Consider the following 23,503-nt stretch of genomic DNA (forward strand, 5'->3'; position numbering starts at 1 on the left):
CATACCTTCAAAGTCATCTGTGCTGACCATGATCTTATTTCCCAGATCAAAGGGGATCTCTAGGATGGAGAATGGAGCCAGTTGGGGAAGAAGTAGGGGTGCAGGGTATGTGGGGGCCGGGTCAGGAGGGTCAGGCAGAGCAGGACCTGCCCTGCTCTGGGTGCTGATTCCTCCCCTTGTTCCTGGCCTTGGCCTTTCAGCCCCTCATTGCACGGCCTCAGGCGGGTCCTCTCTGGGCCCCAGCATTCTCAGGGGTCTAAAGCTGGAGCACTTCTGCTCCCAACCTTGATGATGCCCTGTGCTCTTGGGACAAACGAGGACAGAGAGGAAAAGTGATGTGCCAGGGGTCAGATTCCTAGGGCACAACCTAAGGTTGACTCCTCCGGGCGGGGGGCTGTATTCCCACACCTCCCCACCAGAGGGAGCTCCTGAGGCAGGGCTGTAGTTCTCCAGATTAAGAGCATTCTGCAGAAGGTCCTCCCTCAGTTTAGCATCCCCTGTCACAGGTTTGTGCTTCTTCCATCAGACTGGCTGCACCTCTCCCCAAGGCCAGGGGTTCCTAAGGACAGAGCTGTGTTTCCTCCAACAGACTATAAACTCCTGAGGCTGTGTTTCCTCCATAAGATTAGGGGTTCCTGAGGGCTGAGCCGTGTTCTCCCCCTTGGAACAGGGCTTGCAATGGGGGCTGTGCCCCTGTCTGTGAGCCAGCCTGAGTGTGCACTGATGGGTGCTCTAGAATGTCCCTTCAGGGCCTTTGTACCCACCTGTCTTCCTGCGGGCTTCATCATGGTCACCCACAACAACCGCTTCTGAGGCCCTGGAGGGGAGGCTGCTGCCTGCCTTGTTGATGGCTCTCACCCGGAATCGGTAGCTCTGGCCTTTGATGAGGCCTTGGATTGGGCACCGACAGGTCCCGCCGGGGGCCTCGTGGCAGGGTACCCATTGCCCAGACTCGCCCTGGCAACTGTGGGAGAGACAGCCCAGCTTTAGGTTCTGCTCATGACTCATACCTTCCCAGTGTGAGAGCTTCCGCCAGGGCCGCTTCCCCATCCTGGGCTGCCTGCCCAGCCTGACTTGCCTAATTAAAGTCCTGCTCTCCATTTAAAAACCTGGCTCCAATCTCAGGCCCCCAGGAGGTCGGGGGTGGGGGGCCATCCTCCACCTGCCGTGATGGAAATTTCCACGCCTTTCCTGGAGATTTCCTGTGTGCCTGGAGCTGTGCTGCGCCCTTCACATCCACGTCTCATTTAATCCCAACAGTCCCTGGAGTGAGGTGTGATTACCTTCACTCTGCAACGGGACCCGCGGCTCAGAGGGTGACATGCCTCGCCCCAGCTCTCACTGCGTGCGAGCGGTGGAGTTAGGGTTTCACCCGGGAGCCGTCTGCTCCCTCGGTGGCCGTGCATTCCAGACTGACCCTCGGAGCCTGGGCTCTCTGGGCCCTCTGGGTGCCATTGTCCTCAGGTAGTCTCACAGCACACATCACTGGCGGTTGGGGCAGTGCTCACATGGGGGTTCACATCCTGCCGCCACCACTAATGAGCAATGTGGGCCATGGCCCACATACTGCAGTTTCCTCATCCGTAGAATGGGGCACTAAGAGTCCCCCCGCCCCTTAGGTAGGTTGTTGGAAGGACTTCATGAGATAAGGCACGAAGCTCCAGGCACATAGTCTTCTGGCCCCTTCAGGACAGTTTTACGCGCTGCCTCAATCTTGGGCCCTTGAGCTGGCAGCACGGAGGCAGGCGGGGTGCCCCCTCCCCCTGGGGCCACAGCTACTGGTGCCTGTCTGTCATTCAGGGAGGAAAGTAGCCAACAAGTGCACATGCGCTCAGGGTTCAGGCTGAGTGCTTGCCCCTCCCACGGTCAGTTTGTGCTGTCAACGGTCCAGAGGGCGGTGCCTGATCCAGCCATGGAATCCCAGCCACCTGTGAACAGCCTTTTATTGTCCCCAAGGCCTAGGACACAGGGGACCGCCTGCCCTGTCCTGAGACTAGGCATGGGGCTCCCTCTTTCCTGTGGCCCCGTTCTTGTCCTCACAACCAGGCAGAGGACTCCCTCCCTGGGGATTCTGCCACTCAAGGGACTGACTCACAGCTCAATGGAGTAGCCGGTGATAGGGCTGCCCCGGGTGTCACTCGGTGGGGTCCAGGCCAGGATGAGGCAGTCTCTGTTCACATCCAGGCATTGGACATTCAGTGGGGAGCCTGGGGCCCCCGGCTTCTCTGCGGCAGCATCTGAAACCCAGTGTGGGGGTGGGATGGAGGGACAGGGAGGTTCCTTCATTCCATGTCCATGGGGCAGCTGCTCCTCCCACTGCCACCCACCATCCTCGTCTTGTGAACCACCCAGGGGCTCAGTTTTGACCTGAATAACAGCCTCCTCCTTCTGAACAGCAGCATCTGGGGTGGTAGGAGTACCATTTATTAGGGGCCCCTTCTACACCATGTGCCTGAACAGTTGGCATAATTAGTCTCTGAGTGTCAGAGCAACTCCACTTTGAAGATGAGAAGACCAAGTCTCACAGAGAAAAAGTGACTTGCCTAAGGTCACCCACCAGTGAAGGGACAAGCCTGGAGACAGAAACGGACTAGGGACTAGAATCATCCCAGCCTGTGCTCAGCCCTCCCTCCCCGGTTTCCACCAAGTCTGAGACTGTCCGGTTGTGTTCTTTGGAGGGTCATAGAAGGACATAGAGATTCTTAGAGAGACTCCAACCCAACATCCCATTTATAGCAGGGCAACTGAGGCCCCACGGAGGAGGGGACTTGCCCAAGGGCGCATAGAAAATCAGTCAAGACAGAGCCCTGGTCTCTGGGCTTCAGCCCCTCTCGGCTGCACCCCCTCACCTCTCACAAACACATAGGTGCTCTGCTCCCGGGGCCCAAAGGGCGAAGCCACCTGGACTGTGTAGAGCCCCTCGTCCTCTTTGTGGGCGCAGGACACCTTCAGGGACGCCTGGCGGTCTGCATAGAGGATCTGCTGACGCTCTGAGTATGTCATTAGCCTCCCTGAGGAGGAGAGGGTTGGTGTGAGTTCACAGGTGACCCTGGCCTCACCCGGGAACCTGCAGGTGAACTGGGGCTCAGAAAAGGGGTGGGGCTTATGAGAGAGTTGGGGTGTCAGTGAGGAGAGTGGGGACTCAGTGGGTGGACCTTACTGAGAGGAATGGGGACTCAGAGACCACACTGTTGGGCTGTCCTGCTCTTCATCCCCTTCGAAGGCTCCTCCCTCCTCTCAGCACCTCTATTCTGGAAGAGCTACAGGCTGGGAAATTGTCCAGGCTCGTTATCGCAGCTGCTCCTCGGGGCTCCTCGTGGCTTCTGCACGCCTCCACCCCTGTCCTGGCAGGTGCAGCCCCTCTAGGCTCAGAGCAGCGGGCCGCTGGGGGCGGGGGCTGTACTCCCTGTCCTCTGGCTGCAGGCCTGGTCACGGACGGGGCAGGAGGTGAGGCCGCCCTTCTCCTCCCTGGCTGGGCTCCCTCTCCCTGCCTTAACTGACCAGCCTCCTCCAGCCTGGCCTGTGACACCCCCAGGGGTCTTCCAGTTCATGGGTGACACCCTCACAGGCCTTCCAGATCACGGGTGGTAATGATTTCCCAGCACCCACACCCCGACTCGGAACAGCCCTATGGCGCTGTCACAACCTGCCCTGATACTCCTTGTGCCGTCCTGCCTCCTGGCCTTGGCCTCTGTTCCTGTTGCTTTGGGTCCATCACTCACTCTCAGGGTGTTGATGAGGATCCTATCGATGTAAAGGGCTGAGCCGGGGCCTGACTATGGCCGGCTCTCAAGGGGCAGTGGCTACAGCTGTGCTTTGGCTTCCTCCTTTCTCCCAGACCGAGAGCCCTTGAGCTCAGGCACGTCTGTGCCTGTCCTGCCCTGGCACCCACGTGGCTGTCTTCTGCTTCCCTCGGCCTCATCAGCACCCATGACGCAGCTTGCACTAACTAGGGAAGGAGCATCGCTGAGTTTTCTCTCTCCTGGGGGTCCCAGGGTTGGGGATGAAGCCAGAGCTCTAGTCCCTCTCTTCCACTCCTGCCTCTGAAAGCTGGGGACAAGGACCAGGGGTCCTCACCGTCTTGGAACCACTGAATGTTCTGCTCCGCATCTAATACATCTTCCGAAAATAAGCAGGTCAGGGAGAAGGGTTCCTTCTCGCGGGCAAAGACTGGTTTCAGCACCGATGTGAATTCCACATTGGGGGCAAACATTAGTCCTGGGTGGGAACAGAAACTTTAGGACAGAAGGCTTCTGAGGCTGGCAACCTAGGCTGGGGCTTAGGTGGGAGCGAGGACCCTCCTGGGATGTCTTCACTCCTCTGGGTCAGGAGTCACAGTTCCTGGTTCTGGGGCGTGGGGGTGGGGAAGAGATTTATCTATGTGGGACCAGATGAGGTGAAATAGTAACTACCCAAAGGTCATGTCCATTTGTCTTTTTGCCTTTTTCCCTTAGTTTTGGTCACTGGACAACTTAGCAGCTGCCTTAGGATCCCCTGAAACCAGTCTGCAAATGTGAACAGCTCACAGGCAAACCCCACATGGACATTCCCCAGTGGGCAATGGATGGCTATATTCTACAGGGGGGCTGTGGGGAAGCCTGACGAGAAGTCCCAGGCACCCTGCTCCCGAAGGCCCGTCCCTCCTCCAGCCTCCTTACTTTTAAAGATCTCTGAATCGAAGCCAGCATCCTTCCCCAGGTGAGCTGCAAACACAGAGCACGTGGAATTTGAGAAGGTTCAGACCCACATTCCTGCTAGATTGTGGCAGCATGGCCTGTGGGTGTGGGCTGGAGTCCTGCTCTAGTAGGGGCTCCCCCTTGGGCTTTGGGAAAGTTCCTTCACTCCTCTGAGCCTCAATTGCTGCCTCAGTAAAATGGGGACCGTGATTCCCACCTGGTGGTGGTGGGGCTCCGAACAATTGAATTCCCTTGAACAAAGCCCTCGGGCAGAACTGACACCGTTGGTGCTCAATAAATGGTGATTTTCTTCCTCTGCCCCACTCACCGCCAGGATCATAGTCTTCATAGAGTCTTCAAAGAGGTCGGACTGGGATTTATGGTGGGGTCAGGGGAAGGGGCAGCATTAAGGGGAGCATCTGAGGGCTTAAGGGTGAAACCCAAGGGGACATTGGCCCCAGGGAAGTGTACGAATGCTTTTGTTCACATGGTAACTACCACGTGCCGCTTATTAACGGGTTTAATCCTCACAATAGGCCTGTCTGCTGGTGCCATTATAACCCTCTCATACAGGTGAGCAAACTGAGGTATAATCAATCACCCAACTAGCCTGAAGCCGTTGTGTGACCTTGGTCCCTGGAAGGAGGTCCAGGAGGCTGTTCAAGGTCACACAGAGTCAGTGGAAGACTCAGGATCAGAACCCAGAGCTCCTGCCTCTCAGTCCAAGGCCTTCCACGAGGACCACCACAGATGCTATGGGGATGAGAGCAGCGGAGGGGGGTGCTGGTATGGCAGTGAGCGGATGGTCTTAGTAAGAACCTGGCTGGGGTCTCGGGGCCAAGAGCAAGGCTGGTGGATTCCAAGTTGCTGGGCCTGATGAGGGGAGGGAAGTGAGGGGAAGGATGGGCGGACAGAGCGGGCAGGGCCCTGATGCCTGACCTTGGGCTTCACTCTGGGCACATGCTGTTTCTCTCTTAGGGGCGCTGAGGTCACTGTCCTGGGCCCAGAGGTATGGCCTCCTGGGCTGTGCTCTCTCCTGGTCATGGGGTGGGGGAGGGAGAGTCTAATAGAGCTGAGCCTTGCCTATACCATTTAATTTAATCAATGTGAGTGTCTGAGGGAAGTGGGAAGAGTCCCCTTCATAGATGAAGAGGCTAAGCTGTGAAGTGGCTTGCTCAGGCTCACCCAAGCTGGTCAGGGGCAGAGCCAGCATGCGAACCGGGGTCTGGCTAACTCCTGAGTGTCTCTCCAGCCTTGTGCTGTGATTTCAGATGCCCTTGGGGTAACCTTCAGAGGTACAAATGGGAAATAGCACCAGAACCCAAATGGGGCAGTGGGGATCAAGAGAGGAGTTGGTAGGTCTTGGCCTTTGCCCCTGAGGACCCCTAAGCAGGGCTGGCAGGGCTGGGCCACCCTCCCAGAGGCCCTGAGCTGGATCAAGACCCATGTCCAACCCAACAGGACAAACACACTCCTTGGTGGCAGCTGTACAGGCTGTGCAGCCTGAGTGCAGAGACTCTCACTTGCTTCAAAGGCCCCAGGGAAGTGAACGTCTCCATGGCTGCCCTGGTCACCTGGTCCCAGGCCCAATACCCCCATGCCAGGGCCCTTCCTTGAGTCGGACTGCAGACTCCTGTCCTCTTCTGCTCATTCGGTGTGTGCTGTGGGCCGGCCTGGCCTGCTGGGGTCGGGAGGACTTACTGCGGACAAGGACCTTGGCATAGGAGGAGGCCTGGCCGTGAGTATTCTTCACCTTCACTGTGTAGGTGGCTGCGTCCTCCATGGTGCATCTGAAAAGGAGAGAGGGAGAAGCACCCCCCAAGACTGCTGGGCTCTGTGGGGAACCCGAGTCTCCATCTGCGGGTGGGGAAGGCAGGGATTAACAGGAGGGCCTCAGCGGGGAGGCTTGAGGCTCCGGCTCACTCTCCACCTCTGAAAAGCTGTGTGCCTTTGGGCTGGCCACTGCCCCTCTCCATGCCTCAGGGTTCACCTCTGGAAAACTGGGGACGGTCCATGAGCCTAACCCATCTCAGGTGAGAGTACTTTGAAAATAGGATTGTTATTACTGACTCTAGGATTAGAGAGGTTAAGTGCCTTGCCCAGAGTCACACAGCAACTGGACTTCAACCAAGCTTTAAGGTGACAAACCCTCTCCTAGGCATGGCCTCTGCCCTATCAACACCTCCAGATCGGAAGCCTGGAGCGGGCGCAGGGCATGGGCTTGCCCGAGACACACTGCCAGTCTGTGCCAGAACTGGGCCGGGTGCCCAGGTGTTCTCAGGTCCAGGTCTCCCCACTGTCCAGACCAAGCCTGTCATATTCCCAGTGGAGGTTTGGGCCAGCTCCATCCCAGAGGCACCTTAGTGACAGAGAGTAGTTGACAGACTGTGGCACATCTGGCACCCATCAGCAGGCAGAGAGGCCCCTTGGTGCCCCCTCTCACCCTCTGGCTGCTCAGGGCAGGGATCCTTCTTGTTTTAAGGGCCAGTCCCACATGCCTCTACAAGCTCTCCCTTCCTCCCCTCCGGCCTGCATGCCTTCCCTGACTACACAGCCCCCAGGATACCTCCCTTTGTGGCATTGTATTTATGTCCATGTATCCCTACACCAGAGGGTAGGATCAATGTCCTGTTCATATTTGTGTCTCTAAAACTCAAGTTGGTTGAAGTGGAGGGTTTGGTGTATTGGGAAGAACCTAGATGGTGAGAATTTGCTCAAACCCAGGCCCTGCCCTGTAAAAACTGTGCAAGACCTTTGACTTTAGCAGCCTCTGTTTCCTCACCTACAACAATGCTTCCTTGCAAGAAGAGTGGTGGGCATTGTCGATTGCATACGTAGAGCACCGAGCACAGGGCTTGGCACTGGGAGGAATTCAACACGTGGCAGTTTAGGAGTAATACACGCGTTGGGGACTGTGCTTTCATGCCTCCCTCCACGTGTGCAGCCTCTTCCTGCAGAACCATGCTTAAGACTCACCATCTCCTGAAAGGCCTACCTAACTTTCCCTTCCAGCTGCTTCCCCCGGCGCGCGCGCGCACGTGCGCGCGCGTGTGTGTGTGTGTGTGCGCGCCTTTTTTGTGTGTGTATAAGGATTTGTTTCTGCTCCCTCAGCAAGGAGCTGTCCCAACTTGCCTGGCTCAGCATTCAGCCCTTGCTACTAGTCCCTGGGTCCACATTTCTCATTGCGTATTCAAGGCATCTGAACCCCATGGGGGCATATCGATTTCTGGGCCCCATTAAATCTGAATCTCTCCGGATGAGAGGAGGGTCTTTTCCACAAATTGATATTTAACAGGTACCCCAGACACTTCTGAAGAGGTAGTCCTCTCAGGCAACAGCTTGGAAAAAGGGTTGGGAATCCTGCTCTGGCTTCAGGGGCCTTGGGGCCTGGGGATCCAGGGTTTCTTGGGGTTTACAGCCTCACCTCCTAATCTCCAGGGTCAGCAGTCCGTAGTTGTTGGTGATTCGGTACTTTCCGGCGGGGAAGAGGCGAGGATCGATTTGCATGTCATTTTTGTACCTGTGGAGACAGAGTGGACTGTGGCAGGCAGTGTGGTTCCGAGCGGGAAGGATTCAGAGCCTCTCGACCCTGGATTCCAACCTCGGCTTTGTGCTGCTTACCTGACCCAGGGCAGCCCTTTCACTGCTCTGAACCTCATCTGTTCTCATCTGTAAAATGGGAGTCAGAGCAGCACCAACCTTGCAGGGTTGTTGTGTTGATTAAATGCAGGAAGTAACACGAAGCTTTTCTCCAGCGGCCTGAGCATTATTATACTCATGAGTTCATTCCCCTTCTGGGGGGCACAGAAGAGGGAGGCTGCAATCAGGGATAGCTGCTCCTCTCCATATCAGGGTGCCTTCAGGGACCGGGTCCCAGATATTCCCTCCTCTGAGGTAGGTTTCCAAGGAAGGTACCCCCATCCCTACCTTCCTGTAGACCCCCAAGGATGGTAGTTCTTTATCTTGGGTCTTGTTAGAATCAGCAGAGGAAGCTTTAAAAATCTCCATGCCCAGATTTTAAACATAGGCCTTTGGGAATTTGCATCAGAAACTGCTAATTATTCTCCCATTCTTCTCTCATTCTAAAGGAATAGAATTTATCACTGAGCCCCTTTTTCTGCTAGGTGTGGCCATGGGATAAAGTATTGTCAACAGAAAGTGAGATGGGTCTCCTGTGGTTCCTTCTGCCCTTTTTCATGTTATCTTTCCTTCCATGCTGAGGCAGAATATGGCCGTGATGACTGCCATCTCACACAGGGGAGACCCGGCCCGAGTCCCTGAGTAAACCGTGAGCAGATCGCGGGTATTACGTTCTAGACCGCCCCCCCACCCCCCCGTGAAGTAGGAACCTTACATTTATTCTACACTCTTAAACCTATGTACCTTTAACAATATATGTATACAGTACCTCAAAATCCCACGATATAGTGAAACATCTGCAATAAATAACTATATTTTTAAAAATCCTGCGATATAGTGAGGCCGTGATAAGTGAACCACGATATAGAGAGGGACTACTGTACTTACATGAAAGAAGAGTAAACTATCTTATTTAAGCCATTAAAAAAATATCCAGGCCCTGGCTGGTGTGGCTCAGTGGATTGAGCGTCGGCCTGCGAACCAAGTGTTGCTGGTTCAATTCCCAGTCAGGGCACATGCCTGGGTTGCATGCCAGGTCCCCAGTTGGGGGCGCGTGAGAGGCAACCACACATTGATGTTTCCCTCTCTTTCTCCCTCCCTTCCCCTCGCTCTGAAAATAAATAAAATCTAAAAATAATAATAAAAGCTAACAATATGAAATATATTAAAAAAAAGTCTCCATGCTCAGGTTGCATCCCAGAATTAAAATCACAATTTCAGGAGGTGGGACCTGGGCATCGGTATTTTTTAAACTTTCAGGTGATTTCCAAGGGTGACTGAGCAGATCATTCCTCTGCTCCTGGATACTGCTGCTTGTTTCCTGTGACTACTGAGGTCCTGTCCTCCCTTCTGTGGGCGCTAGACAGTGACATGGTCTTGCCTCTGTCCATAGTCCTTTGGGGGGGGGGGGTTCTGAAGCCTGAGGAGTCAGGGCTGGCCAATGAAAGGCTGTGAAAGTTACGAGGCCTTGACACATATTGCTGTGTGACCTTAGGCAAGTCAGTCCCCCTCCCTGGGCCTCTGAGTCCCTGAGGTTGTTGCATGGACAGACTGGCCCAGTGGTGGTTGAGACTGAAGAGGAGGCCTCAGCCAAGAGAGGGAACCCTGGCCTCAGTGTGTTGCCTTCCTTGGACCTGGCTCCCCTACCCCATGCCTTGTTTGTCTCCGTGGCAACCAAACAGTGCCATGCCCACGTCCCACCACATAAACCCCAGGCTGTGCCCTCTTCTTAAAGATGCTTGACTAGGTCTTGTGTAGGGAGGGCGGTGCCTAATCGAGGTGTCCAATCTCTCCACCTCTCCCAGGCTTGGGGTGCCAAGGTCAGGCCCTCCCACTACCCCCATCAGAAACGTTCTAGACATCTTAGCCTGGCCAGCTTCTGCTTCTCCTAGAAAAAGCAGTATTTGCAGCTCTGGGAATGACCTGGACAGCCAGGGACCTCCATGCTCATCTTGGGCTTCTCTCCCTGGACTCCTCCTGCCTGTACAGTGGGCCCTGTTAGCATGCACTGTGCTGCTGATCCCAAGCGGCAGCCAATCATAAAATAGTAATAAATGAGAGCGCTGACGCCGGGCGCCCAGCCCAGAGCCTGGCTTAGAGAGGTCTGCATACAAGAATGGGATTTTTATTATTGAACTACATTTATTTTTTTCTTACATACTTTGGTGTTGGATTTTAATTTTTAAGTCTGCTTGGCATAGGTTGAGTCTGACCCTGGAGAGAATCATGTCCAGGGCTCACCTGTGCAGCGCTAACATGGCCAGACTAGGGCCCTGCCTACCTTGCCTGGGTGTTGCCGCTGCGTTTAGGAAGTACTCAATAATTGCTGCATGAATGGACTCGCCTCACGAGCCTGGCGGGCCAGGACCTTCTTTCTGACCTGGGGGCTGGGCCTCTACTGGGCCTCTCTGGGACAGAGGTCTGGCGGCCAATTCCAGGGTGATATGTGTTCCTGACGGGGGTGATGGATGGTGGAAAACCAGCCCCCAACGCCAGGAGCTGCAGGCTAGAGATGGCCTGGCCTGGCCTCCCACAGCGTACGGGGAATGCTCTGTTGTGGCAACCTTGCCCTGTTGTGACAACATTGCTGGCAGGGGGGAAACGAGCCCCCCTGGCCAAAAGGCCCCCACAGAATGTCTTAGATGTGGACCTCAGTGCCGGGGCGGGGCAGGATAGCTGAGGTGCTGGCCCCCACTTAGCCTGGCGCAGCTGTCAAGAGCAGTCCTAATGAGACAGAAACTTGCAGGCAGGGACTGCCTTGGCCCCCATGAAATTTCAGTGCCCAGCATGGTACCTGGCACACTTTCTTGAATGAATGTCATCTGACAATGGCCAGTTTCAGCATTAACCCCCTCAAGATCCCTTTCTTAATTGTTCCTGGCCTAAGTGCTTTCTGTTTCTCTGACTTTTAAAGTGTTATGTGTGTTTTAAGGAAAAAAAAAACCAAAACTATAATTATGACTTTCCCACTCTCTAGGCTAGTGGAAGGAGATATGGGCTGGGCTGGGAGGCAAAAGACCTGAGTTTGAATTCTGACACACTATCTGTGTGAACTTTGACAGGTCACACTGCCTCTCTGAGCCTTGATATCTTCACCTATGAAATGGGGATAATAGTACCTACCTCATGGGTGGCTCCAAGGCTCAGATGAGAGAAAAGTGCCCGGTCAATGTAAAGTGGGTTCAAGTACAAGATATTGCTTTTTCCTTTGTGATTTTGGTTTTTGTGTGCTTATCTTCTCTCTCCTACTAGACTATGGTCTGTTTACTTTCAAGATTTGGCTTATATGTCACCTCATCTGAGAAGCCTTCCTGGATTTTCCAGGTGAGGGCAGCCACTTCCTCCTCTTCCTCCACTTTTTTTTACCTCAAACATCACCCATAAATATACTTCTATGCTGACATTTCTTTTCTAGGCTGAGAGTTCCTTGAGGCAAGGCTGTGTCTGTGTCATTTCTACACCCCAGTGCTTGGGACAGATTATGCTTTTTGTAAATAATTGGTTGAAATCCCTTCCTCATGTTCCAGGGTGGCTGACAATGGGCCTGAGACCCAGGGGAGCTTGGGGAGCTGTGGGATCAGCTGTATGAATGAGATGCCTCCCTCCATGGTAGAACTGGGACCCTGGACGTGGCCATGGCCACCCCATCTCCACAATGCTCATTCAGGAGACACCTGCCACCTCCCCAGGAATGATAGCTCCTGCTTTTCGGGCACTTTCAAGTTCTGAGAGTTTTCATGTTGTTGTGGCATTAAATCTTCACCACATGCAGGCTCGACGGGAGGTCTTCAACCCATTTTACAGAAAAGGAAACTGAGGCAGGACTAGAGCGGTTAAGAGATCTAGCTGAGATCACACAGTGAATTAGTAGAGAGAGAGAGCTAGGCCTGGAGTGTAGGGCTCTCACTGTAGGCCTGAGCTTCTGCTCTTGGGAGGGCCCCTGCCCTCCCCACCTCCTCTCCTGCTCCCCTGCCCTGCCTCACACCGTCATCCTCCAACCCCAGAGATACCCAGCTGGGACAGCTGCCTTTTCATGACACCAGAAGCATATTTTTATAAGTGCTGGCTCCCTGGTGGCCCAGTCTTCTTGCCCCAGGCTGGCTGGGAGGCAGCTAAAAATAACTTCTCCTGAGCCTCCCCAGCAGCTGTTGCTCTTTTTTGGGGGGTGGGCAGAGCTCAGGGTCCTGGGGGCTGCAGGAACTTCTAGGGGAGGACTGGGTCCCTGGGGGATGTTGGGCTGTAAGGAACTCACCCACATAACCAACGAGGCAAAGCGAGGACCCTTCTCTCCTGCCCCAGTGGCTTACCAGGTGACCTGGGGCGGAGGGGAGGCCTGGACGGTACAGGTCAGCAGGACCGTGGTGCGCTCCCAGACGGCGTGGGAGCGAAGTGGGATCCAGAACCAGGGCCCCCGGCCGGAACACAGCTCCCTCAGCTCTCTGGCCTCCTGAACCTTCTTCTCTGTCTGGAAGCAGGAGATGGTCTGTGACCCCTATGAGCCAGGGCATCATCTTTCCCCCATCTTCGTGGTCACCTCTCTCCCTGACACCCAGGCTCTGGAGTCAGACCCACGGGAGCTGGACCCCCTTCTGCAGCATCTGAGAGGCAGTGTGGTCCAGAGAGCAGAACGTGGCCTTTGGAACCAGCCGGCCCAGGGTCAAGGCCAAACTCTGCCACTTACCACCTGTGAGACTGTAGACCAGTCCTCAGGTTCCTCTTTAGTAAAATGGGGAAGATAATGTTATGCCCCCCCCCCCACTCCTGTGGAGTTGTAATGAGGATTCCATGAGTTAATATGTGAAAAACAAAGGCACTGAAAAAGCCGGTGTAAGTACTAGCTATTGCTCTCCTGCACAGGGAGCAGGTACGGAGCGTGGCTTCGGATCCCTGACATTTGTCAGGAATAGCATTTCCTCAGGGTCTTCTGAGTTCTCAGCACTGGGAAAGTGACTTTACAAGCCCAACCTCATTTAATTCAAATCTCAGCACTGAGAGTTGCTCCAGCCACATACATCTATTTTGCAGGTGAGGAAACATAGGCTCAGGAAGAATCAGTTGCGTGCCTAAGGTCACACAGCTGGGGGAGGGGGCACTAGGATTCAAACCCGGATTGACATCCAGGGTCCAAGAAGGGGGTAGAGTAAGGTGGGTGGCATGTGATGGGCCCCAGGTTTCAGGTCCTTGGGGGTCCCCAGCCTAGCCCCTTACCCGCTGCCTCAGTGCCTTGCGGTCGCGTCTCTGGCGCAGCAGCCATTGGGTGCGCAGGAAGGCGATGTCCGTCCTCTCCAAGTCATTGCCAAAGCCCACCCGCTTCTGCCCTCGCTCCTCCAGCTCCACGGTGGAGGTCTGGCGCCTCAGCTGGGCCTCCCTGTGGCAACAGAGGACGTAAGTGGCTGAGAACCTAGGGCGTCCCAGCCATTGCCCACACCCAGCATTGCCATCTGCACTTTAAGCTTCTAGAGGACAGAGTAACTTTTAATCTTCTCTTGCCTGCTTCCAGTAGGTGCATAATAACTACTCAATATGGTTTGCAAGGCTCTTTCACAAACCATTGTTCCTCTTGTTTTCACTGCAATCAAGTGGACAGGCATTAGACTTGCCATTTTACAGGACAGACACCCGAGGCTCAGTGACTTGCTTCAGACCAGCCAGGGCCATGACCCAGGCCTCCTAGCCCAGGACACAGCCTCCTGCTGTTCTCACGCCACGAGGCCTTTCCAGTCTTGGGACTCGTGTTGGAAACTTGGGACTGGTTTACTTGCTCATCCTCTCTCCGGTCCCCTCCTGCACCTTGGGCAGCTGGCAGGTGCAGGGTGAACCGCCCACCCTCTCTCTGGGGGATGGTCCCTCACTACTGCCTGTGGACTCATGCAGGAGGTGGTAGGGTGGGCTGTGCAGTCAGGTGGTCCTGGGCTCTAACCTTGGCCTAGCCCCTTAGTCTGGATGTGTCACACTGGGCAGCTGCTTTAAGCTCAATGCGAGGGCCCAGTAGGGAGGCAGGGGACTGGACAGGATGGCCCCTTCTCAGCCCAGGGCTCTCTGGAAAGGTCACTCGACTTACCAGGATGTCTCTGAAGAGGCCGTCAGAGCCAAGGCGGCCGCGAGGGCATAGTCTGCGGCACTGAACTGGTACTCTTCCTCACTGCCCCGGGAAAAGAGAGGTTACGGCTCCTGCACGTTTGCTGGGGATCTAGCTGGGGCTCCCTGAGTTTAGGGTTGTATCTACCCATCTCAGCCTCAGGGACTAGCAGGCATGGCTGTGCCTCCCTCCTCAAACTGGGGTCCCAGAAAGCAAGGCAGTGCCTCTCCCTCAGACTGGGGACTCCAGGGGTAGGGCAGTGGCCGGGGTAGGGTCCCTGGTGCTCCCACCTGCTGCGGAAGGTCCGCCTCCGCACCGAGGACCCCATGTGCAGGCTGTGCTGCCGCTGCTCCTTCTGCTCCTCCTCCTGGCGGTGTTCCAGCCTGTGAACCTGCACCACCTGGGGGGGCTGGGGCTCTCCCCCATTTCCAGGGCTGTGGGGCAGAGTCATGTCTACAGAAATAAGCACCTGCCAAGCCAAGGTGACATGGTCACTGCATCGCTCCGTCCCTTCCCCCTGTGGTCCCAGCATCTCTGGGAGGTTTGTGAAATGAGGAGAGGGTGTTCTTTCTTCAGTGAGCAGAGAGGGGAACGGAGGCCTGAGAGGGAGAGGGACTTGCTTGCCCAAGGGGACAGAGGTGGGCTTTGTGCTCTGAGCCTGGCTTATCCACCACCGCATGCGCTTCCCGCTGAGTGAGCAGAGCCCCACGTCGGGGATCAGGTTCTAGATGCAATGCTGTCCCTGCCCTGCTGTGTGACCTGGGCAAGGCTTTGCCTTCTCTGGGCCTCAGCTTTCCAGACCATTGATCACTGTGATGTTCTGTGACTCCAGAGGGGCAGCTGTCCTTACTCTTCCTGCATAGGCCACACTCAGTCCTACCTCTGAGCCTTTGCCTGCACTGGTTTCCTCACCTGGAGACCCTCTCCTTCTGCCTTGCTTACCTCTCATGCTTTACAGCCCAGCCTGAGCGTGCTTAAGTGAGCGCTAAGGTTGAGCATGGAGACTCTAGGCCCAACCCCCTGACTGTAATCCCAGCTTCTCATTCCAGTTAAGTGTGTGACCTTGGACAAGACTCTATGACTTGGTTTCCTCATCTATAAAATGAGCCTCCCAGCCTCCCAGGCTAATTGTAAAGGTTTGATGAGTGCCTGACACGTGGTGGGTACTATATAAGTGTTAGATATCACCATTATTTTTCTAAGCGCTCCTGAAAAACTATAGGCCTCCTAGAATTTTCCCTCCTCTAATCCCTTTTGTACTTTGCATCTGGACTTCACAATTTAGCTCTGATTCAGAAAAGGCCTCCTCTTACTATTATTTCATATCTGTGCATCTTGACCCTTCAACAAAGTTGTAAATGAGTTAACAGTCAAAACATTGAGTGCCCCCTGGGTGCCAGGCCTCATGTTAGGAGTTTTCTAATGCATTATCCCCAGTCCCTGCAACTATCCAAATGACACAGGACTGTTATCATCCTGTTTTACTTTTGAGGAGGGGAAGGGCTTGCCCAAGGTCATGTGGTGGGCTGGTGGCGGGGCCATGACTGGCACCCAGGTCTGCCCAACGCTGAGCTTCCTTGACCTCTACGTCACACCCCTACTCAGGGCCAGGCCTTGGTTGAGGCTAGGGACACGGTGGGCCACGTGGTCTTTCTTCTTGTATGGGGGTCACAACAGAGGGGTCTTCCCTTGTATTCCCGAGGCTCAGGTCTGGGCCCTTAGGTGGTGCCCACTGGAGCTGGATCAGATTGGTCTGGAGGAGGCTCAGGGACCAGGGAGCAAATCCTGGAGAGGGAGGTGAAGAGAGTAGGAAGCCCCTGAGGTAGCTGCTTTGGGTTCTTGTACTAAGTCCTCTCTCATATGTGGGCCTCAGTGTCACCATTGGGTTTCTGGGGGTCGCTCTGATGCTGAAGCTCTAGGATGCTTGGGGGGAGTCCCTGGAATGGCTTTGATATCTCCTCCAGGTGGGAATTTGGGGCAGCAGGCCTGTGATCTGGGACGGTCCTTGCCAGGCTTGGACCTGGTATAAGCCCTTCACATGAAGAAGGAAGCAGAAGAGAGTAACACTCCAGCCCTGTCCTGTCTGCTTCCATGAGGCCCAGTTCTGTCCTGGGCCCCAACTCTCCTGAGAGGCTTGTGTGTGTGTTTGTGTGTGTGTATTGTGTTCTGACCTGGGTGTGAACAGGGAACCCAGGTGACCATTTCTCTAAGTTCATGACATGGCAGGTGGGCCCCCTGGCTCGTCAGAGATTCTTGGCCTGTGGTGGGGTGTCAGGAGGCTCAGGCCACCAAAGGTCACTCTTGGTGGGCACTTATTGACTCCTTCCAGTTCCTAAAAGTATGTTCCTTTGGGGTGTCCACAAAGAATACTGAAGAGAGGCTGGGTTACTGAGGGGTGTCAGCTGGGACCAAGGGCTGCCCCCGAAGCTTCCTGGGCTTTGCACCATGGCCTCAGTTGAACATAACAGGACATTCACCCCTTGGGTTCCTGTCTGATTGCTCCTGAGGAAGAGGGTCTGCCTGCACCCAGAGAATGGCCGTGCTTAATATGCTCTTTCCTCCTGACAGTCTGAGAGGAGAGCTGCTGGGTACCACCCTAGGTGGGGGAGGCCCCCAGCTTTTTGGGGACGCTGTAGTCCTGGTCTCAGCAGCTGAGGCTTAACGTTCCTTGGCGTCAGCGGCTGGCTCCCCTCCCCGGATGCTCTGTCCCAGTTAGCAAAGCGGGTGGGCCTGGCGCTCATCCCTGACCTCCTGGGCTTCCCGAAACCAGACCCCCGGCTTTAGTAGATGAGCCATCCGTTCTTTTTAAAGCACTGACTGAGGCTCAGGATTAGGCATCAAGAACGCAGCCTCCTCTGCCCTCTTCCCAGATGGTGTGTGTGTCTGGTGGGGAGGGCCAGGTGAGATCACCGCCCCCTCACCGTCTCCTGGGGGTGCAAAGCCCTGGGCTAGAGGTCCTGCCGCTTGGCCGCTTTCCTGCCAAGCCTCAGCCTGCCTTTGTACCGGCCCCCTGAGTCAGCCTGGAGTAAGAAAGCGGCAAGGAGGCCTCTCCCCATCCTCAGGAGGGAAAGAGAGGTGCCCGGAGGCTTCGTGCTGGGGCTTGTGGGCCGGAGCAGAGACGGCCTGTCCAGTCTTTCTGCTGTGGCTCCACCAGCTTCCAAGAGGCAGGAATTCTGACCCTCCCACTGAGGAACTGAGACAATTTCTGCCCTGCCTGGGCCTCAGGTCCCTGCCAGGCTGGATGGGCGCCCTCCTGGCCCTGCGATTTGTGCCCGGCAGGCTTGCTCTCTTTCCCTGCCTGCCAGGTCTGCCCAGCAGGAGCCGACCAGCACTGCTTAGGTTTGCTGGATCGGCCAGCTCACCCTGCCTGTCCCACCCCCAGGTACCCTCAGATGCCTTTGTTTTTAATTTAATTTTTTTTTATAGCTCTTGCATCACAGAGGGTTCAGCTTGGAAGACCTAGGACCACAGAGAACAATGGAATGGATAGCGATTTCTAGGCTCCCCTCCCATTTTCATTTGGGTGGGCGCTGCCTAAGTCCATGACTACCCTCTTTTCAAATCTCCCAGCCTTCTTTTCCAGCACACACACAGACACCCCACTTCCCAATGGGAAGTGAGGGTCTCACTTCCTGGAGGTGTCCCCCCCCTCATCCTGATCCCTGGGAGGTGACTTACGGAAGCAGCGTGTCCGCTGAGGCGTCTCTGGGGAGAAGATTCCACAGGGCGAGAGGATCCTCCGTCTCTTCTTGCCCTGGGCTCAGCCGGCACAGGAAGAAAAATGCGATCCTGGAGCCACACGCGAGATGGGCCGTAAATATAGCAGCGCTGAGACAGTAATGACAATGGATGAGGACTATGGGGGGTGGTGAGGGAGGGGCCATTCCTTCCTCCAGCATTGCTCAGGCAGCAGCAACAGGTGGAGCTGTCTCCACCTCCACCCAGCCTCCCTGACTGCGCCTCCTCCCGTCAGCTGGATCCCTTCTGCCCAACTCCAGCCCCCCATGAAAGTGGAAAGAAGGTAACAGCTCTGGCTGAGTTGTATGGAAAGTGGATAAGGGCAGCTTCCCAGGTGCTGAGAGTTCTAATCTGAATCCCTCCCTCCCCACTGACCAGTGCCGTGGGGAAGACCCCCAGGCTTCTCCAATCTGATTCCTCTCCTAAAAAATGGAGACAGTGAGACTTCATGAAGATGGTAGAAGGCATGGACCTAAAAATGAGTCTTTAGTGCTCAGAAGTTATCACTGGCTCAAACAGAAGTATGTGGTTTCTTGTCTCTCTACCCCCCCCTCCCCCCCAGCAGCTGCTGCCCCAGCCCCTGCGTGGCCACGGTCAAGTGTGTATGAGGACATAGCACAGGCAGTGGGGGAGTGGGGAAGCCGTCTCTTCTTCACTGCCCAGATTCCTCAGGATTTCACAGGGGCTGCTCTGGGGCCCTTCTTCCCAACCTTGGCTACACCCTGCCCCCAGTTCAGTTCTTCTTCCCTCACGTTGGTCATACCTGCCCTTTGCCAGGCCTGGTGGGCACTGAGGATACGGAAGTGAATAAGACTTATGATGTGGAGGCATCTAGACGGGGACATGGGCAGTTACAACAGGGGGAGAGCAGGACGGCACACCTGAGCCAGGTCTCAGGGGAAGGCCAGGTATGGGGAAGGCTGGCCAGCTGCAGTCCAGAGAGCACAGCTCCCCTTCCCTGGCCCCTCCCGGGGCTCAGGGGCCAGCAACACTGTGTCGGCTGCTCTTCCTGTTGCCTTGGGGCCAGTCACTGGGGAAAGAAAAACACAAGTGATGTCTCAGCCAAAAGCTCAGTCTCCTGCCCCCTTTGAAAGCCCCCTTCTAAGCATTCTCCCTTCCTCCCTGGCTGCAGTGTTAAGTGTACCTTTTGGGGGGAACACGTGGCAGCGCTCTCCCATCTTGTATTGAGCCAATCTAACGGCTTTCCAAGGCTCCCATCTGTGCATTCACTGTGAGGATGGGTGTGAGTGTGTACACACAGCAAAGAGGGGCATGGGCTTCCATCCAGCAGGAGACAAACATTTAGATGGTCCTGCACCGCTCTTTCCCCCAAGCCAGCCTGGTGGAGATGCCATTGTTTACATGCTGTATGACCTTGGACAAATCACTTAACCATTCTGGTTTTATTATTTGTACAGTGAGGTCAATGGAGTCCTACTTTGCAGTCTGATTGAAAAGATTCATCTAGGAAACAGTGCCTGGCCCCCAATGTCGTCGGCAGCCGTCCGTCTCGAGAAACGATGGTGTAGCTTCTTAAGAGTCTATCTGCACCGCCGAGAATGGTTGTGCAGTCCGACTCGGGAGTGACACGGTATCTGTCTCCTCCCGTGTTGAATCGACATCTTGCGATGACGCTGGAGTGTCCTCTCCAGTGAAGCTGAAGCTACAGAGCCTGGGCAGGGTGATATGGAGGGTCTGCTGTTGCCCATGCAGCAGACCCCCCCTCTCTTCGCAGCTGAAGGATCCAAGGGAAAGACGGAGTCAATACAGCTTGGCTTCAGGTGCGCCGCAGGAGTTGCTGGTGTTGACTACAACGTCAAACCGCCTTAGGGACTCCGGCTCCGGATTTTCTGTCGGGGTTTACTCCCCTAGCCTTTCCCCTGAAGAGGTATGCCGCAAGGCAGCGGAGGTTTTTTGGAGTCAGAGTTTTCCTTCTCTGATGTGCCCTGACTGGAAGATCGAACCAGCGACACTTAGCTCGCAGGCCGATGCTCAATCCACTGAGCCAAACCAGCCAGGGTGGGCCCCCAATGAATGTTTGCTAAATGAGAGCCCCACCATAACTGTGTGACTCTAGGAATGCTGACAGCCTTTTCTACTCACTGTTCTGGGTGTGGGATTCCCATGTACCCTTTTGCTGCCTAAACCCCAATGACGCCCAACTCTTCACAAGGAGTCCTGACATGTCATGAGGCTGAGGGGAGGTTAGACTTGCAGTTATGCAAATCTTGGTTTAAAACCCAATCTCTGGCACCTGTACTCACTAGTGGGAGCACCTGGGCTTCATTGCTGGGCCTCGGACTTTTTTACTGGTAAACTGGAGATAAGATCTAAGATAACAGGGAACTTGCCTGCCTGTTTTATTCCCTGTATCCCTAATTCCAAGAACAGTATCTGGCATAGAGCTGGGCCCTCAGTGTCTGCTTGTTAAAAAATAAATGGATGAATGAATGACTAAATACTTACCGTGCATGTTAGTTTATTTAGTTCATTAGATTCCTATTATAAGTGAGATCATCTGGTATTTTTCTTACACCGAAAAAATAAACTAATGAGCAAAATAGAACCAGAGGCATGGAAACATGAAACAGACTGACAGTAGCTGTGGGGAGGGGGATAGTGGTGGAAAGAAAGGGAAGGGACTAGTCAAAGAACATGTGTGAACGATCCATGGACATGGACAATGGTGTGGGGATTGATTGTGGGGGCAGGGGGTGCGCGAAGAGGAAAAGTAAGGACGACTGTAATAGAATAACAATATGTGATTTTAAAAAAAGCTACAAAAATACTTATTTTGCAGAATGGTTATGAGCTGAAAATGTGCAAAATTGCTAGTGTATGTTGTATCTGACTCATGGCTAATACTCCTCAAAACATTTCCTTTTTTCTCCCCCTTCCTTCTCTTCTTTTCCTTATATTGCCTTCCCTGGGCTTAGGAACTTTTAGGAACAGTTCTTTGAACCCCATTTCACCTACCAATCATCCTGAATCATTTTTCGTGACAGCACCAAAGCTGTCATTGGCTGATGGCTCCCCCTAATGGCCACGCGGAGAACCGTGTAGCCCAACGCTTTCTCCCCACTACCTCCTTTAATCTGTACATACGTACTCCAATCTCCTTTCCGCACCTCTGCCACTCCGGCACTACGGTTAATTTAAATTACTGTTCTTCTCACACCTACAAGTTAAAATGGATCTTCCTTCCGCCCCTCATCCGTAGAGCAGGAAGGGAAAATGGACTCAAGCCGCCCAAGGGCTGAGCGGCGGGCTGGGGTCTCAGAACTGGGTCCCGCCAGCATCGGCACCAGCCCGCGAGGCCGGGTTGTCTGTATCTCTGTCTGTCCCTGCCTCAGCTTATTGTTTTTGTCTGTCCCGCTTTCTGGAAGGGAGGGTAGAGACAGCAACAGGGGACAAGCCTTGGTGTTGACATCTGGCCCAGCCTCCTTATCCAAGCTGCCAGTCAGACCTGGGAGGGCAAGAGGGATCTGGCCCCGTGGGATTCTGGAGGAGCTCCAGCCCCGTTGGCTCCTGTTCTCTGGGTGGAAACTCAGGTAACCCCTCTATGTTCCTGGGAGCTGGGGCTTGGGAGGCCGGAGGTCTGCAGGCACCCAAGTAGCCCTATCCCCATCCAGGGGGTCTTATGCGGGTGACCCTAGGGAGATGATTTGAGACCAAGGTTAGGAAAACTTCCCGCGACATGCCTGAGGTGAATCACTGAAGGTGTTATTAAACACCCAGCTTCCCCAGGAGCCATGGATTTAGTGGGGGTGGGAGGCTGAGGAAGTTGTCTTTTTACTAAGCTCCCCAGGGGATTCTTATGACAAGGAAACCAGCCTGGGTAAGTCACGTCCCTGAGCAACATTTCTTCCTTTGCCAATATAAATAATGCAACCTGTCTGGAAGGTTTCCGGGAGGATGACAGATCGTCTGCTGAGACTGTGGGGCCACATGGCTGAGTTCCTCCTCCCCTCCGACGACTGTAAGTGTCCCTTCACTGCTGGGCTTGGCTCTGCCACGCCCTGGAGGCAGGTGCAGCTCCGAGATGCCTGGTACTGGGGTCCCTCAGGAAAGCCAAGGACCCCGCCCAGCTCCTGGGGCCTGCGACACTGCCCTCTAGCCAGCTCCGGCTGTAGCTGCAGGCCTGGGCTGCCTGCCCCGGAGACCAGAGACCTCATCGTGTCCTGCAGCCTGCTGTCTGCTCCTGGGTTGGGACGCGTCCAGCCTGAAGAGGGTCACAACACTTAGAGCCAGCCATTCACCTCTCTCCTCAGGCACTCAAACTCCACCCTCAAGAGTAATGGAGTTGTTGGGACGTCTGTCACCCCGAGTTTAGAGAGCTTTGCGGTCCTGTGAATTGGAAGAGATGTTTATGGCTTTTAATTTAAAAAAAACAAAAAAAACAAAACCACTCTGTGTTGCCCTGTCCCACTTACCTGGTGAGAGCAGTCCAGCTGTGGAGCTGTTTTTCATTAGTTAACAAGGTGGAGACAATCACCTTTGCCCAAGTTCACCCCGAGTGACAGGAAGCAGACTTGTTTGCAGTGCGCGGAGAGGGGGAGCATCACTAACCTCAATTTAGCGGATGCTAAGAGGAGGAGAATGGGCTTGGGGTGCTTGAGAGGGCAGCCACCCCTCTCATGGAGATATGGGGTCTAAGCCAGCAACCCTGAAATGTTAAATATTAATTACAAACAGATAAGAACAGCACCACCTGGTGCTGTGTCACAGGGAGGGGAGGGAGCGGAAGGGAGACATACCTGGGTTCAGGGAACGGAGGACACTGCACACTCCCTAAAAGGTCCCCCTGAGGCAGCTGGACTTTGGTCCTGTTTCTCAGAAATGCTCAGATAGGGCTTTGGGACAGGAAGGCGAAGCGGGCGCTTGTCCTTCAGGGACCCCACTGGGGACCTCCCCTCCTAATGTCTCATCTTCTGAGAGTTCAAACCAGTGTGGAAAGTCTTTCTCTTGATGAGGACAAAAAGCCCTAGATCTGAGCTCAATGAGAGCCATTGAGTGAGTCCCTTCTTCCCTCCCGGCCTCAGTTTTCTTTTTCCTTTTTAAAGATTTTATTTATTTATTTTTAGACAGAGGGGAAGGGAGAGAGAAATATCGATATGTGAGAGATCGGTTGCCTCTTGCACACCAACTGGGCACCTGGCTCGGAAACCAGGCATGTGCCCTGACCAGGAATCGAACCAGCAATGTTTTGGTTGCACACTGGCACTCAATCCACTGAGCCACACCAGCCTGGGCTGGCCCTCAGTTTTCTCATCATAGGGATCATCTGAGACGCAAATGACCCAAAGGTTGTGCCCGCACCCTCAAAGCACCAAGCAAGGGCCCTTTGCCTATGTGGCAGCAGACATGGGCA

The 23,503-nt window shown here is 54.7% G+C and overlaps 1 protein-coding gene across 1 annotated transcript in view; it reads right to left on the reverse strand.

Moving 5' to 3' along the window:
• Positions 1-18,237, reverse strand: part of MYOM3 (myomesin 3) — a 51,386-nt gene extending 33,149 nt beyond the window's left edge. Inside the window, exons 1-13 of the mRNA XM_090268793.1 lie at positions 18,073-18,237; positions 14,685-14,863; positions 14,377-14,457; positions 13,524-13,683; positions 12,623-12,780; positions 8,101-8,196; positions 6,378-6,466; positions 4,659-4,703; positions 4,078-4,218; positions 2,850-3,011; positions 2,096-2,237; positions 765-964; positions 6-59 (exon numbers count right to left, since the gene is read on the reverse strand). Coding sequence (XP_090124919.1) covers positions 6-59; positions 765-964; positions 2,096-2,237; positions 2,850-3,011; positions 4,078-4,218; positions 4,659-4,703; positions 6,378-6,466; positions 8,101-8,196; positions 12,623-12,780; positions 13,524-13,683; positions 14,377-14,457; positions 14,685-14,845 — 1,489 coding nt within the window. The 5' untranslated portion in view covers positions 14,846-14,863; positions 18,073-18,237. The remainder of the gene's footprint in view (positions 1-5; positions 60-764; positions 965-2,095; positions 2,238-2,849; positions 3,012-4,077; positions 4,219-4,658; positions 4,704-6,377; positions 6,467-8,100; positions 8,197-12,622; positions 12,781-13,523; positions 13,684-14,376; positions 14,458-14,684; positions 14,864-18,072) is intronic.
• Positions 18,238-23,503: the final 5,266 nt, after the last annotated feature.

This window comes from Furipterus horrens, unplaced genomic scaffold (assembly GCF_987537825.1).
Source record: "Furipterus horrens unplaced genomic scaffold, mFurHor1.1.pri manual_scaffold_3, whole genome shotgun sequence".
In the NCBI taxonomy this organism is placed as follows: domain Eukaryota; kingdom Metazoa; phylum Chordata; class Mammalia; order Chiroptera; family Furipteridae; genus Furipterus; species Furipterus horrens.